We start from the raw sequence: 15,456 nt of genomic DNA, 5'->3' as shown, positions 1-15,456 counted from the left end.
ACCCGGCGCTCTGGTTGCTGCTCATCTGCAGCACTTGTGCCTTGGCTGAGCCTCCTGCCATGACCAGGCGCAACCCTGGCGCCAAATTCCAACACGCGTCCTTGCAGCACGGGGGTCCCCACATCGCTGCCTTCGCCATCTTCCTGCTGCCCATCCTGCCAACAGTGCACACTCAGAACGATCAGCCAAGCATGTTTGTCATTTGTGGCTTTGGCTTGAAGCTTTTTACAGCCTGTGGCAACGCAAATCAGTGTATTGGATACAGAGAGAAACACTGTTAGGCCTCCAGTTCAGGAGATGGCCTCACCGCTGGCTCGTACTCCTTTAGGCGCTCAAGCAGGGCCTTGCACTCCCGTTGGAGGGCAGCCTTGTCTCGCTGCATGCGCGCTCTCTCCGACTTCCACGCGGCCTCCTGCAACATGCACACCTTTGAAATCCTTTGGTCGCATGTGCTGTAGCTGCACACTTTCTCAGCAACCAGAGGAGTCATATCAACGTTCCTATCAGGCTGCGCATCACCTCGTCCTCACTGAGCCTCCTCAGGGACCCGGAGGCCGTCTTGCTGCTGTCCCTTGCGGGCGAGCCATCCTCCTGCGCCGACAGGTAGGCCTTGCCAGAATGGACCGTTGCTCCCGTGTACATTCCAGACTCCAGCCTTTCCAGCCGTGCCTGCCATAGCACCATGCGAAATGTCATCTGCAGTGCAGCTTATCTTACAGCTGTGCTTGCGCCCAGCGGAAAAGCTTGATGATTAGCACAGACAACTGTGCGCATGGACAGAGCATGCCTACACAGTGCCATTTCTCTGGGACACCTGCAGTGCGACGTGGAGTGCTGAAACACCCATTTTTGGCCAGAGCAATTTGTGCCCAGTGCAACATGACAAGAGATGGCACCTCCCAGCGGGCGCGCTCGGCAGCGAGGCCTTCCTGCAGGCGCTTGAGCTCGGCCTTCTTGGCGCAGTAGCCGACGACCAGGCGCGCGTTCTGAGCGGCCATCTCCCCCAGCGCTTCGCGCGCGCCCCTTCGCGCCGCCAGCACCTCGCTCAGCGCCGCCTGCGCCGCCTCCGCCTTTGAATTTGCGTCCGCCACCGCCTTCTGCTGTGCCTCCAGCTGCTCCCTCACCTCACTCTCCCTGCCACGCCACCACCTCATGAGTCAAGGGAATCACTGAAGTCACAATCTGCTGAGGGGCTCCAGCAGGGTCACCGCATGCGATCATTCTCAAAATATAATGCGATAAAATGCTAGCATTACTGGCGAAAATAAAAATGCGATAAAATGCATTTGGAACAGTTTTGCCAATGTTTTATTGGGCAAAACGTAGGTATAGCCAGGTAAATAGAAGGTTTTTCCTGAAAAATCAAAGTAAAACTCTTTTGGAATGTTTTTTCTCAGTGTGGACAGGCTTGGGGATGGAGTAAGTCCTCAAAGGGACTCTAAAGGTCCCCAAAAAGCACTTTTGAGAGGATCGCATTTTATCGCATTCTACTGGCCCAAAAATAAAATGCTATATAATGCTCGCATGCAATTATATATCGCATTATTTGCATTATCGCATGCGGTGACACTGGGCTCCAGTACTGGTAAAGATCTCTTGTCAAAGAAACAGGTGACACACATTAGAGGATCACACAAGACTGGAACACAGGATAATCTGAGTGAGACAAATCTGCAATCACCCTTACTGTCACAGCCAGGGGTGTCAGTCAGACAGGGCGCCCAAATATTTCAATACCTGCAAAAAGGCAACGCTTGCGAACCAGTACATCTTGTTACATGGAGACAGAAAACCACGGCAAGAGGTGAGCGGGGCAATGGAAGGGAATGCGATTCACCTGTCCTTCATCTCGTCCATCTTGTGGGCGAGCTGCGCCTTCTGCTGCTCGTACGCGGCGGCCTGGCGCTTGACGTAGGTGCGGGCATCGCGCGCTATCGTCTGCGCCTTCTGCATGTGCTCCGCTGCCACCTTCTCCCTGGCGCGCACCTGCGCACCGCATGCATGCCTTACGGGGAAACCCACCTTCCACAAATGTCTCATCATCAGCAGTGACAAAATTCAAACAGCACTTTGCTTTTGTTGCGCAGGATGCAGTTGCATCTGCAGCCTCTGTCTGGCACGGTGCAGCCCAGTGTAAGGGAAACTGGCAGGCTTCTTTCTTTTTGGACAGTTACGCACCTCTCTGTGCGCCTCCTTGGCGACAGCCTTGACGGACTGCAGGTCGAGCAGCGCTTCGCCCTGCTGCTTGAGGGATGTCCGCAGCAGGGACCACAGCACGGTGCTCCTCTGGGGCGACTGCGCAGAAGATTTCTGGGTTGCTGCGCTGGCAGCCTGCCTGACTGACGCCCGCAGCAGGTCCCGAACCTGCAGAGTGCACGTGCAAGATCAGTTCACTCACCAATGCTTGCATTTTGAGCCATGAGAACAAGATGAGGACGTCTGCAGGCAAGAACATGGGCCCGAAACAAATGCTCACCTGCAAGGAGTCTGCGCCCTTAGCTTTTCTGGATGTGGCGGCTTCTGCAGCTGCGCAATCGGCCAGCAGTTCCAGTGCGGCTGTGCTGTCAGCAGGCCTGCTACTGGGTCTCCTCGGACTGGCACTGGTTTTGCAGCTGTCGGCGGCAATCCCTGAACCACTTGAATCGGCTGCGCTCATGGGCCTTGCTGTGGATGGTGGCCTGCTGCCTGAGTCGTTCAAGGGCTGCAGAGGCCAGTATGGGGGCAGCGGCGATATCTGCATTGGGCTGTACTTTGGTGTCAGGGATGCCGAGCGCGCCCTTGTTGCCTGTGCTGACTGCGGTGATGGAATGTCTGCACTCTCTGCATCTGTCTGTCTGCCTTTGGATCTGATTTCTGCTTGCGGTGTCACCTGCATATACCCAGCAATGCCGTCAGGTCAACGGCATATACTTCGGCATTCAAAATCATCCTTTGCTTAGAAATTGATGCTGTCAGCTCTTGGCTCTACCTTTGCAGTAGCTTCAGATGGAGTGTTCTCAGCTCGGACATTCTCCTTGTCTGGGGTGCTGTGCAAAGCAGATCTTGCGGTCTTCCCGGTAGATGGGTTTCTGGAAATTGAACTGCTCCCACCCTTCTGCCGAGGAGAGCAATCGCTGCCAAATAAGCTGCCAAAATTGTTTCCTCGTCTAATGGTGGAGCCAATCCAAGCATCTCCTTCTGGTCCGTGATCCCGGGAAGATCCTGATCTGCTCTTGCATGCTTCCATCGGAGAGTTCTGGATGTCAAGGGTGACTGTTGTTCTCAAGGGACTGCTCGTCCGTCGCAATCTTGAACTTTGTGGGGTTGTAGAGAACAACCGCACAACAGGAAGGCTGAGATTTTCCATCCTCTTTGAGGCACCCTTAGGTGTCATCATGCTTTTATCGTTCGAGACTGTGCGCTCTGCCGCAACCTCTGATGATGATGAGAATGGTCTTGACTCCTGACTGTCTGGGGTCACTTGCTCTCTTGCATCATCGACAGACGGGTTGTGTATTGAAGTAGGGGATTTAGTGTCCATGATCTCCTAAAACGATTTCACTTCAAGATACACTGGTAAATCTGCAGTATTTCTGAAATTTATAAAGTGTAATTTCAAGGCCCCTATTACCATATCCCAAAAACCACAATGTGGTGTTTCATTTGAGGAAAAAAAGGCAGTCTCGCAACTTTAACACCTTTGATCGTCATATGCAGGTTTGTCCATCCCATCTGTTGTTTGGTTTTTGAACCACGAGGGTTTTCTACCCCAAAAATACACACTTCGGCTGGGGATGTATAATATCCATAGCTTCCCTTCCGCGAGAAGCTGCAACTGCCTGAGATAATAAATATTCATCCCTTCTCACTTCGAAGCCAAAGGCAAGGTTAAATTACCTACACTTACATAGTATTGGCTATTGGCTATCGGTATTAATCGACTCCTTGTTGCTGCTGTATTACAGTCGCCGAGACAGCTTGGAAAGGTGAAGCGTCTGAGTTGCCAGGCAGATCTGAGCAGCAATCGATCAGAACCACAGTTCCTAAGGCATTTCACATTTGATTCTGATTAGTGGTACCTATTGTGACAGCCACCATGTCCTCACTTCGCGCGTTTCATAAGGCAGCAAAGGCTGCACGAAGCGGATACGATGCAGTTCTTGCGGTGCATTCAATTGCCAGATTGAAAGGATTGGCCATCCCTTTTTATCATGCTTCTCTGGGAACGTCCACGATTAGACAGGTGACAACGCTTTGCTTTGCTGTATTGCCTAATTGTGGAAATTCTAAATCATTTCTGAAAGTTGGAGGCATTTCAGGCCGATCAACACTTGCGCATTGATATCGGCCGCCTTTGGTGGGGTATTGCTGCGGGAGTGCTGGGACTGGCATCCATGTCATATCCTGGTGATGCCCTCAATGGCAATGAGAAATTAGAGCCCGGTATGTCATCTGCTTCCACGCCCCCACTGTTTACTGCCTCCACCCTACCCTAAATGTCTCTCATATTGCATGGGCCCTCTTGGACGACAGTCGTGTCTGCAAAAGATGTCCATATACTTGTAAGGGTGCTGTGGTGTTGCGCAGAGGCATTACGAGAGCTGGCTGCCGATCTCGGCAGCTCTAGCAATGCAGATCGCGAGAGGTCTGCAAGCATGTTGAGTGGGCTGACCATCTTTCTGGAGCACCATGATACGTTGTACGCTGCTGGCATCTTCCCTGCTTTGATTCGCGCCGTTCTAGACGCCGGCAATGTGCCCCAGGCAAGTCACTTTCACAATAAGTCTGCATGTAATTTTGTTGCGTGCACTGGACATAATTTCTTGTCAACAGAGCTACATGGCAATACCAGAAACCAGAAATTTATTGCGGTCTGCAGGTCAGGGTCATAGCTCTTGGGTGCACGGCAGACATGCTCAAGGATTCTCGCGCCAAGGAAGCAGCGTTTGCAGAGGAACGCTTCATACCCACACTGCTGCAGGCATTGGAGGTCAGGCATGGACCAGAATTAGTTTTGCATAACCTTCCATCCTAATTGGATGATTCAGGGTCTCAAGCCGATGTCCTGAATAACCCGTTGCTGCAAAAATGCCTGTCCTTCAGGCAGAGGGGAGGTGGGCAATTGGGCCCGAGGAGGGTGGTCTCGCCAGGGCTCATGCGGCGCGTGCTCTGGCAGAGCTGTGCGCAGAGCCACGCCTGCATGAGACACTGGACAGGAGAGGAGCCGTCAAAGCCATTGCGCACCATGCTGCCGAGCTGGTGAGCCCCCCATGCATGGCTGCTCCCAAGTTCATGCACATTGCTGCAGCACCAGTGCCTACAGTCCTTCTTTCCATGTGTATTGCATCATACGAGATGATGTGTCCTTGCAGGCAATTCTGAACAAGGAGGATACCAAGACCTACTCATCCCTCAGCGAAGTTCCAGGGAATATGGTTGAGAGGCATTCTGTGGACGATGAGAGGTTCAGTGCGGCTGCACTCTTCGGCTTGTCTGGCAGCAACACCGGCATTGAGGCGCTCCTCGCTGCTGGCCCAGAAGTAGTCCAAGGTGGGATCAGAGAACCTTCGATGAGTATCAGAATAGCTCAAGCTTTCAATAGCACATGACACAGTCCCTCGCACTGTGCGCATGCAAGATTCAAGATGTCAGCCACTCATGCATGCACCATACTATGATGTCAGCTGAGCTCGCAGGCATGGTATTATCAATAATATTGTCAGGCGAAATGTACAAAGAGAGCTGGGTGTTGGCCAGGGCTGGGGGAGTGGGCCACCAGCAATGACCCCATTCTACAGCGCTATGGGGTGGGTGCACTTGCGCGCACGGCAACTTCGAGCCCTGCAGCATTTGCGACTGTGCAGAAGACTGACGGCCTGGACAGACTTGTATCTGCCCTCAACTGCACCGACGCTCAGGCCCAATGCTTTGCAGCAGGCGCAACAGGTGATCTTAAAATGTCGAAGTCGAGTTTGATGCAATGAAGACTTTGTGAACATGTTTTTAGTGCCTCTACAGATGTCCTGATGTTCCCTTGGTGTCATCCTCAGGCAAATTGGTTAGCATTGGTGGGGAGCCAGCAGCTGCAATCATCAGGTCTGGGGCTGCACCTGGACTCTTAGCTATGCTGTCTCGGCAAGAGAATGGACCCACTGTGAGTCCTCATTTCCCCCTGCTGTCTGTCACATCATGTGCACCTGTCTTCCTTCTCCTATAATATTAATGTGAGATCCTGCACAGGCTTGAAAGATGGTGAAAGGGTGTGTCTGGAGGTGCAGGATGCAGCAGGTCAAGGGAACTCCCCAGGTGTGAGGCGAGGCGTGTACCGTTGTGCACTTCGTGGAATCTTGAACGGCCTGCCAAACAAGCTATTCCGAGAGCAGTTGCAGAAGGCAGATGCTATGGCACATCTGCAGGTGAGCTGCTTCATGCCTTTCTTTCAGCTTGCTTTCCTGCGTCCTGCGCGAATGCATTGCTAATTCAACTGACCCTTGAGTGCAGGAGTTCCTGGACGCGTGTGGCAGTCCTGCAGATGCAGACGTTGCCAGTATGGCACGCTCTTGTATGGAGTCGATGCCAGAATAAGATGAAGTGGAGCATGTGTGGCCATGCATCTCAGCATGCAACCCATTTCCCAGTAAATGCTTGGATTTATAGTTATGCAATGCATGCAAGATCATGCAAAGCATGCATGCACTGCAACCAAATAAATACAGCGCCTGTCACACCTTGTAGCTTCCTGGCTGCTTACTATCAGGCTCAGATGGATATTTTCTTTTCCAGACAGCATAATGTTCTGATCCCTAAGCATCTATCTTGATGCATGTAAGACTTCAAAGTCAGATATGTCCAGGATTCACTTGCTGCAGTTCAGCACGAAATACAATCCCTGCTCATTTCATCGCATCAGAGATGCATCTACAGTACTCTAAGTAATAATAAAGTATTCATGCTCACCTGATCTACTCAACCTCGCAACCCAATCAACCCCGCCTCAGAGAGACTGAGATGCTTGAAGGTGACCAAAGCAAGAGGTCTGCTATTCGTCATTCTGAAGGGAGCGACTACCATGCTCTGTGTCGTTGTAGCGGAACATCGGTTCTGCAAACAATACCAGAACTTCTCATTATCGACTTGCATGCAGTGCCAGCTCTCTGTCTAAATTATGGTATACATGGACTGTCTCATTCTTCTGGCTGCAGCCAGTGTGCCTCGACTGCGGTGTAGAGGCGCTTGTAGTCCCTGGGCCCCACAGCAGCTGGCTCAGAAGCCCTCCGCTTTGTGCGCGCATGCGCTGGCTGCTGCAGGGGTGTGAATTGAGCTGAGTTGATGATACGCCGGATGTGTCTGTAGTCCGGCATCTCGTACGTCTGCAAGCGCAATGATGTCATGCTTGCTCCTATCTATCCAACACTAATCATTGTCGTGCAGGATGGTACCTTCAAAAGAGGGGAACAGAAGAGGCGTACCTTCAGGGACATAGCATACTGGTGCAGCTGCTGCAGGAACAGAGGGATGACCTTCTCATGGCAGAGCTCCTTCCACTTTTCCTTCCTCAGCTCTAGCATCTTCACAATGTCTTCAACAGTCCATCCATCCTCTGCACATCACAACGAAATGACCACCGAAACTTGGTGATGCTGGGCGCATGCATGCCAAAGCCCTCGCTGATTCTGCATGCTGACAGATAAGTGAGCTGTGCTTGAGAATTCCTTACCTTCCATTTCAAACTTCTCCGTCACCTTCCATGGCAGTTCATTGTTCCACATGTGCAGGAAACTGCGCAGAACAAGAGATCCAACTTAGCCACAGCAACATCTGTACATGATACAGCAAGGCATGTCAACCATTTTGAGCTGTACAGGGCGTGATGATAGGAATCTTGCAATGCAGTTTTGCAGGAATGCACACACCTGTAGCACAGGCTCTCAATGTCATCTGAAGGCCCTGGCATCATCTGCTGCAACATGGCTATTGAGCCCGAGTAGTCTGCCGTGCCAAAGTATACGTACTCATCATCAGTGTCTTCTGCCCAGGTAGCCCTCCTTGCTCCCCCAAAATCGATGATGTACACGCCCTCTGCAGGATCCCTTGACTTGTGGTGCATGCAGAAGTTGCCTGGCTTGATGTCTAGGTGGACCTGTGCCAATCTCAAAATAATTGACAGGAACTGACTGACTGCTAAATCCAGTAGGCCACAGCATCTTGAAAAAGAGAGGAGTGTCGTACCCATCCTGCTTCATGCACTGTCTTGACTGCCTCCAGCATTCCTAGAGCATACTGCATGCCATGAACACATGAATCTCACTTGTGAGGCTCAAGTTGCTGGTCATGTTGCAGCATGATCTCACAGCATCCTTCATGAGTTTGGGAGGCACACCTTGGCAAAGTTGCTCTTGCTGATGACATCCTGCCTGATGAGGGCATCAAGGTTGCTTCCCAAGCGCTGCATGATGATGTAATGGTGAGTGCAGTCCCCCACCTCCACAGAGCCACTGGAGTAGACTTGAGGTATCCCAGTGGCTCCATGGAAGTCGGTGATTGCACTTGCTCTGCGGCGTGCAAGCTGCAGTTCTTCTAGGACATCCTTCTCATCCTGTGGGATACCCAGACAATGATCAGCTCTGCTACAAGGCATTCTTTGCAGCCAGTATTCTAGCTTAAGAGGGGAAGAGACCGCTGTCTAAGTCGATCAATTAACAAGCTGTGTTGATGGTCCAGAAGGTCCAAGAATTGCCATTGAGTCAGGGACCTCTTCCTACCTGAGCGACACTGGCAATGAAGTCGTTGTTTGCAGTGCTGTGAGAAATCTTGACTGCCACTGCTTGTTCACAGTTCTGAGCTTCGAAACAGACGCTGATGCCTCCTATTCCCAGGACTGCTCCTACTTTCAAGCCCAGTGCGTGATTCAACGCGTCCCTGAGTGCATTCGCCTGTGCACAGTCCAGCCAGGGCGCCAGCGATTTGCATTCCAAGCAGGTGCACTCATTCTTGGCCGCTTTCAGGTCTCTTGAGGCTGGGGCCAGAGGTAAGGGTGGGGCTGTCGAGTCGTGGGAGCTGTTGCTTATCGTGTACAAAGAGTCCGACTGCGATGGAGGTGCCGCCATCCTGGCTTGAGGGAAACAAAGAAGAGCTCTACACTGCGCTTCATATCCGGTCTAGCTTGATTGTGCAAGCAGCTTGTCTTGTGCCGATGACCCGTCCTGCTGAAGACTGCATGCTAGATTATCCCCTCCCCGAGCACTGCATGGCATCGTTCAAATCGGGCAATTCTCTTCAGAATGGGAAAGCCGTTTTCGTTCAATCCGCAATCATAGGATGCATGAGATCTGCTTCATTGTGACATATCAAGTGGCATCTCATCGGCCTCACGTTTGATCACTGTCTGCGAAATTCTTTGTCGACTTCCCTCGAGACGTTCGCTCTCTTGACTTCAGGTCCTGCTATCCTCCTTGAGACCAGCCAGGCACGAGCGTATGCATGTCGAATTTCACTGTCTCGCCTTCGGGATGAATTCAAGCTTTTCCAAGTTCATGGTCAAGTGCTTTGTGTAAAGAAATCCTCGTTGAGAATGTCAGATCTGTGTACCCCTCCAGGTACAGAGGTTACACAGATCGCAGCAGCCCCTGGCCAGCAATGGCCTCAGCAAGCAGGATGCAGATGCTCCTGGCACAACACTCAGGAGTCACACAACAAGGTGCGTGCTTCACCACCATCATTTGCTGCCTGGTCATCCTGCTAAGAATCCTCCTTTCGTCATGATTGAATGATTGCAGATGCAGATGCCAAGGTCCAGGATCTACAGAAAGAGCAGGCAAGCATTGAAAGCGCCATTGCTGAGACTTTGCAAAGCCTGAGGACTCTGGAACAAGAGACTGCAGAGGAAGAGAAGACTGCAATGGCATTGTTTGCTGAGGTACTAAGGATACATGTCGGTGTCCGCGTGTCCATGCACAGCAATTTTCTCTATTGGCAATATTCCTCACTTCTGGTCCATCATGTTCAGCTTGCTTTGACACATATTACGGTGTGCACAGAGAGTGGAGCTCGATGCAGCTCTACAGGCGCGTGTGGCAGAGAATAAGACAACAAGCCAAGAAGTGCTGGATCTTCAGACAAAGCTGGCAGCTGTCAACAATGAGACTGCAGCAGAGAAACAGGTTTTCGTTGTCAAGTGCAGAGGCCTCAATGATGAGATCAGGTGCGACCTCAATTCAGATGCTTGATGAGCTCTTTACATGCTAACATGATGGCCTGCAATTGACAAAACGTCTCATTGTGCAGGCAGCTGAAACAGATGCACCCAGGCAGCTCATTTGTCGTGGGTAGCGCACAGTAAAACAGACTCAAATAACAACAAATACATGCAGAGGCATCATTGTCGGATTATGCAGTGAGACGCAGGACACTGCGCAGTTCTTTGGCTTTTCACTTGAAGCCATTACCAATGTCTGTGACTGCAAGTTTACATGTGTGCCACATGCACTGCAGAAATGAAAATAAAGTGCCTTCTTATTCATTTGAGATATCAAAAATTGGCGCAGCAGTTGAGACGGCAGCGGTATCGGCTGAGCCATTCAGCTGCTTGGCGGATCTTTTGTAGCAGCTGTAATGAGCCAGTGTACCTTGAGGATAGGCAACAAACGCCGATGTACCGATCCTCTTATGGCATAGGCTGCATGCTCGTTCATACGTGACGACAACATTCCTGCAGTCCAGACAAACTTGATATGCTCGTTCTTTTTTTCTCTGCGATTCATGACTCTACAATTGGGATACAATAGGATTGCAGGTGAAGGGAAAGAGACTGCACCTTTGCCGACATCGCATGACCTCCTCTCTGAGCTGCAGATTCTCAGACCGCCTCAGGCTCTTGACCACAGCTGAGTTGCGCCGCTTTTCGCCGCCTGCCCTCAGCGCTCCCTCAAGGAATGGCAGTGCTGCTTTCAAAGGCACCTACCATGCAGACACATGCATCACTTCATGACACATGCAGTGACTAAGCCAGGCACACTAGCAAGAATGCAGGCCCAGGGCTTCACACTGCATATGGCCGCACCTCTCCAGGAAGCAGGTCCAGAGCATGCAGGGAATCGATCCGATCGTGTTTCCTGCTGAGCAGCCGCGCCACTGCCTCCCAGTTGCTGCTGTCTGGAGCGCGTCCCTTTCGAGCGCTGTCAGGCACATTGTCCTGCCTCTCCAGATACACCTATCCAAGGCACTGCAACCTCAGCACTTGTCATACTGCCAGCCCATTATTTTGAGCATGATAGTACTTACATTGTAATCATTAACAGCATTTGAAGGATCTGTGTAGCTCTACCTGTATGAGGGCCAGGTACATGTCATAGTTGGGCTGAGATGCTAGACCGCTCCAGGCCGCCATCTGGGCTCCGCTCTGCTGGCCCTTCTGCTTCGCAGCCGCCTCATACATGCGGTCACAGTAGGCTTCTGCCAGCCGAGGATCCTTCATCTGATGCACATATATCCTGCACAGCACCCCATTTCAATTACATGCATGCCGTGCTTCAAATATGAAGCAAATATGACAGGACAGGAAATGGGCTTCGAGCATCTCAGAGAGACGAGGCGCGCACTCTAAGGCTTCTTGGTGGCGCCCCAGGTGCTCAAGCAGCAGCGCCCTGACCTCCAGGAACCGCTGGTCCTCCGATGGCACCACCAGCAAGATGCGCTTGGCATCAATGTGCTGAGACTTCACGATCTGCAAGGGCAACACAGCGAGATTTAGACATGCAAAGCTGCAGCATGTTCTGTTTCACATACAATCTTGTTCCTGTTGCTTTTTGAAGTACATATCCTAATGTGCCTGCATTCAGCTGCCAATGAGATGCCAGCATGCTTACCAGATCTTTCAGGCGCTGCAGTGGGTCCTGCCTAGCTGGCAAATGTGTTTTCTGAGGCTGCCCGTTCGAGGCTTTGCCTTCATCTCTCCCCTCTTCCATGCCTGGGACACAGCCAGAACCTCACATTCCTGCCTCAGCTCCGCACATGACAAATGAAGAACAGAAATATGACTGCCATGCTCACCTGAGGTGCTAGCACCGCCGTCGCTGTCCCTCCTTTCCTTGGCCATTCTGAGGTAGATCAGCGCCAGCTCATTATGGAACTTTGCAGGTGATGCCAGGCCCATCTCCAGTGCAGCCTCGAGGTACGGCGCACACAGCGTGGGCACCTCATTGGTCAGTATGGGCAGCACAGTCTCTGGGGGCAGCGCTGGCCGCATCTCTGTGAACATCTCCAGCCCCGCCTCTGGATCCGCACGCACTATCCACCTGACAGGGCACATTGCACAGGTGAGTATGCTTACTTTCAAAGCTAAGATCCGCTGAAGAGGACACCATCAGCATGAAGAGGGGAGCTGTGAGACACATGCATGTGCCCTGCTTGAATATAAAGTTTGGACCAGAGGATGGGGACTTTTGGGAGAGATAACGTATGTTACCTGGCATGTGCTTTGATGAGGTCAACGTGCTTGGAGCCGACAGACACGAGGCACTTCACCGCTGCCCATACGCCCGTCAGCCCCGCCAGCTCAGCAGATGCACCCTGCGGCGCCACGCTCAGCTCCCCCGGAGCCTGCACAAGCACACTTGACCAGTGATGGGCAGCCCCACTGGACATGCATGTCTTTTCGGCCACCCTGTACACAGTGGGATGGCACTGGTGGCCCACATGGGGCACCCGTGGTGTTGCAGAGCATGCGCAGTTAGAGGGTGAGGAAATTTAGCAGGGGCGGACCAGGGCAAGGGAGCGCAGGAGGTCCAGCGCAGCTTCGTAGCGGCCGCGGCTCTGGTACAGGGCGACCAGCTCCGAGTAGCGGCCCACGGCGCGCAGCGCCGTCTCGCCATCTGCCAGGGACACCTGGTTGGGCCTTTGCACAAAGCGCAGCAGCGCTCCTGTGTCGTCCATCTCCAGCATTGCCTGTCGCACACGGCAGAGCAGATGTCACCTGGGATGCATACAATGCCTCATGCTGGTCTCTGCAAAGCCACTGGAGGGTTGAGATATAGATGATCAGAGGTTTTTTGGGGCGATTTTGACACATCTCTGCAAGTTGAAGATTGGAGATGAAGAAGCTAGATTGCAATGAGATGTGCACACCTTCAAAATTGCTGTGTCCACAGCCTCCGCAAGTTGTGCGTGCTGCTCTGCAGTGAGCCCAGAGAGCTCTGCCGTAGTGTCATGCCGTCGCTCCTCCTCTGTGCTAGTGCTTTCGGCCGCCTCCTCCTCGTCATCATAGTCCTGCTCCACGGAAGCCAGCCGAGTGCGGTGGCTGAGGAGGTAGGGCAGCAGCACCGACACTGCTTTCTTATACTCCTTGCCCTTTGGCTCTGCCACATCTGTTAGCTTGTACCCTGCGCAAAGCCACAATCAGTCGACCAGGTCCGCTTGAGAATTCGACAGAGAACAATGGCAGACTTCTCAGGCTTGCAAGGGATGACATGTGCTTTGGACTTGCCTGCAACGGTATGCAGCAGAGGCTCGAGCATGGCGGGGGATGCCAGGGAGGGAAAGAGGCGCAGCAAGACCACTGGGCTGGCACTCGAGCACATGCCAAAGTGGGCCATGGCCTCGTCATACTCCTTACTGGCAAACAGATGATGGCCGTACTGTATGTGCAGGGTGTCATTCAGCGTTCTCCTTGCCTTCGCCTGCGCCACAGCAAATCTGTTTAGATCCCAGAGATTCTGCAGATCTACATGGATCCAAAGTCAAGGGCCAGAGCAGGTAAGTACCTGTGTGGATGGTATCAGTGCAGCCAGCTCCAGGGCGGCCCCAAACTCCCCTCTTTCGGCCAGCGCAGAGGCCTGGTCAGCAAAAGGGAAGGGGGCCAGCCTGCGAATGCCCAGATCCGATGAACTAGAAGCCACAAAGACATCCCCAGAACTGCTGGGATTCTGGCCCACCACGTCCATGCCCTTCACTGGGAGCACCTGCAGCAGCCATGAGCTCAGTCTGGAAGTTGCCTGCCTTTCCATTAGCACTTGAGCTTGAAGCAAGAACTGAGTGGCCAGTACTCACATGTGAGCTTCACCAAATTTCTGGTGAAAGAATGGTGCAAGAAGGGGAATGTGGCACCTGTGCCAAGCCCTGTTGGCTGATGTGCTGCGCTGACCGCACTTCAATGTGGTTGGGCAGCAGTGCGATGACGTAAGGATGAGAGTACACAGCTGCTAGAGGAGCATCGCTCCATGTCAGCCCCACCTGAGATACAAGAGGTTATGTGCGGTCAGTACTTGCACAGTCCCTGTTTGGGAGCAAGAGCGCTTGACTAACTAGCGCAACATTCACCTTGCGTGAAGGCTTTCCGTCTGTTCCTATGAATATGCCAATGTTGTCCTTTGCAAGGAGCAGCTCGCCGCTGGCAAGCTGTGTGATGACAGGCGTGCCAGCTTTGCCGGAGGAGAACAGCTCCGATAAGGCTCCAGTGTTTGCATGCACCGTCGCATACCTGCACAGCTTCACCCTTTCAATGCAGGGCAATCACGGACCGCCAAGTACTCCAACATGGGGTCATCGCAGCATCTGTCATGCATGCCCAGATGGCAAGATGTTACGCAGGCGATATATGCATGGTTGTGCACTTACTCTCTCTGGAAGCCCAGGCACACATTGTCGCCACACCAGCCCATGGCCATCACCCTATCGGGCAGGCCCAGTTCCTTCAGCTCCACAAACTCATTGCCGTTGTAATGCAGCAGGATTAGCCGCCGCTTGGCTGCCACGCACAGCATTGCGCGCGTCTCGTCAAATGCAAATCTGTTGGCCCCGCGGGTGCGGTTCGCTTGGCAGGCCAGCTTGAAGGCAGGCAAGTGATGCGCGTTGACTCCCTCGTCTGACAGGCTGAAGAGCAAATTCTTGGACTTCCACACCTAGAGACACACTGGAACGAGTCATGAAACTTTCACTGAGCTTAAGCTTGTCGAGCCAAAGAAAGAAGGGGCATGGCATTGGCTGATATGCTGGCAGATTCGACTCAAGGAGCATGCTATACCCGCAGCTGCAGGATGCGCCTCTGCCCGAAGTTTTTGTACGCCTTTGTGACTTGCCACTGCCCATCCGGGTTAGTCCCATCCTGCTGCAGAACTACCAAAGTCCCATCTCCGAGGCCAGCCAAAATCTTGTCATCGAGCGCTTCTAACACTTCGATCTTCTTGTGAAAGTTATCTAATATGACAGAACATGAAAATGCTCTGAATTCTTCTCCTGGCATGGCGATCAACTGTCATCAAGCATCCATCAACGTTTTAATATCAACACATCATCTTGGGCAGCAGTGTCAAGCATGCGTCATGATGAAGGGGAACGTAAGGCACATAGTCTATTGACAGATGCTTTTCTTCTGTGCTCTGAGGCCCAAAAAGGGAACATATTTCGCACGTGCGCGATCATTTGCTCACGTGCTTCAACACAATATATTGCCCAAAATTCCACCAAATCTGTGTCTTGGGTCAG

At 52.4% G+C, this 15,456-nt stretch overlaps 2 protein-coding genes across 2 annotated transcripts; one reads left to right on the top strand and one right to left on the bottom strand.

The window, feature by feature from the left end:
• Positions 1-4,373: 4,373 nt before the first annotated feature.
• COCSUDRAFT_58774 (hypothetical protein) lies at positions 4,374-6,101 on the top strand (the record flags this gene model as incomplete). The annotated part of the gene is made up of 7 exons (XM_005643985.1): positions 4,374-4,422; positions 4,567-4,733; positions 4,859-4,969; positions 5,083-5,238; positions 5,352-5,529; positions 5,737-5,925; positions 6,076-6,101. 7 exons carry the CDS (start codon positions 4,374-4,376, stop codon positions 6,099-6,101), a joined length of 876 nt encoding a protein of 291 aa, XP_005644042.1.
• Positions 6,102-7,163: 1,062 nt separating this feature from the next.
• Positions 7,164-15,393, bottom strand: COCSUDRAFT_58773 (hypothetical protein; the record flags this gene model as incomplete). Its single annotated transcript, XM_005643984.1, has 21 exons — positions 7,164-7,349; positions 7,449-7,579; positions 7,697-7,758; positions 7,893-8,119; positions 8,360-8,575; positions 10,813-10,935; positions 11,039-11,188; positions 11,303-11,468; positions 11,577-11,701; positions 11,844-11,944; positions 12,028-12,272; positions 12,443-12,576; positions 12,739-12,921; positions 13,102-13,355; positions 13,544-13,652; positions 13,737-13,934; positions 14,080-14,205; positions 14,293-14,452; positions 14,590-14,873; positions 14,996-15,076; positions 15,382-15,393. 21 exons carry the CDS (start codon positions 15,391-15,393, stop codon positions 7,164-7,166), a joined length of 3,273 nt encoding a protein of 1,090 aa, XP_005644041.1.
• Positions 15,394-15,456: the final 63 nt, after the last annotated feature.

The sequence above is a fragment of the Coccomyxa subellipsoidea genome (assembly GCF_000258705.1).
Source record: "Coccomyxa subellipsoidea C-169, whole genome shotgun sequence".
Lineage (NCBI taxonomy): Eukaryota > Viridiplantae > Chlorophyta > Trebouxiophyceae > Coccomyxaceae > Coccomyxa > Coccomyxa subellipsoidea.
The sequence above is the reverse complement of the archived record's forward strand: the minus strand, read 5'-3'. Positions and strand labels throughout refer to the sequence as shown.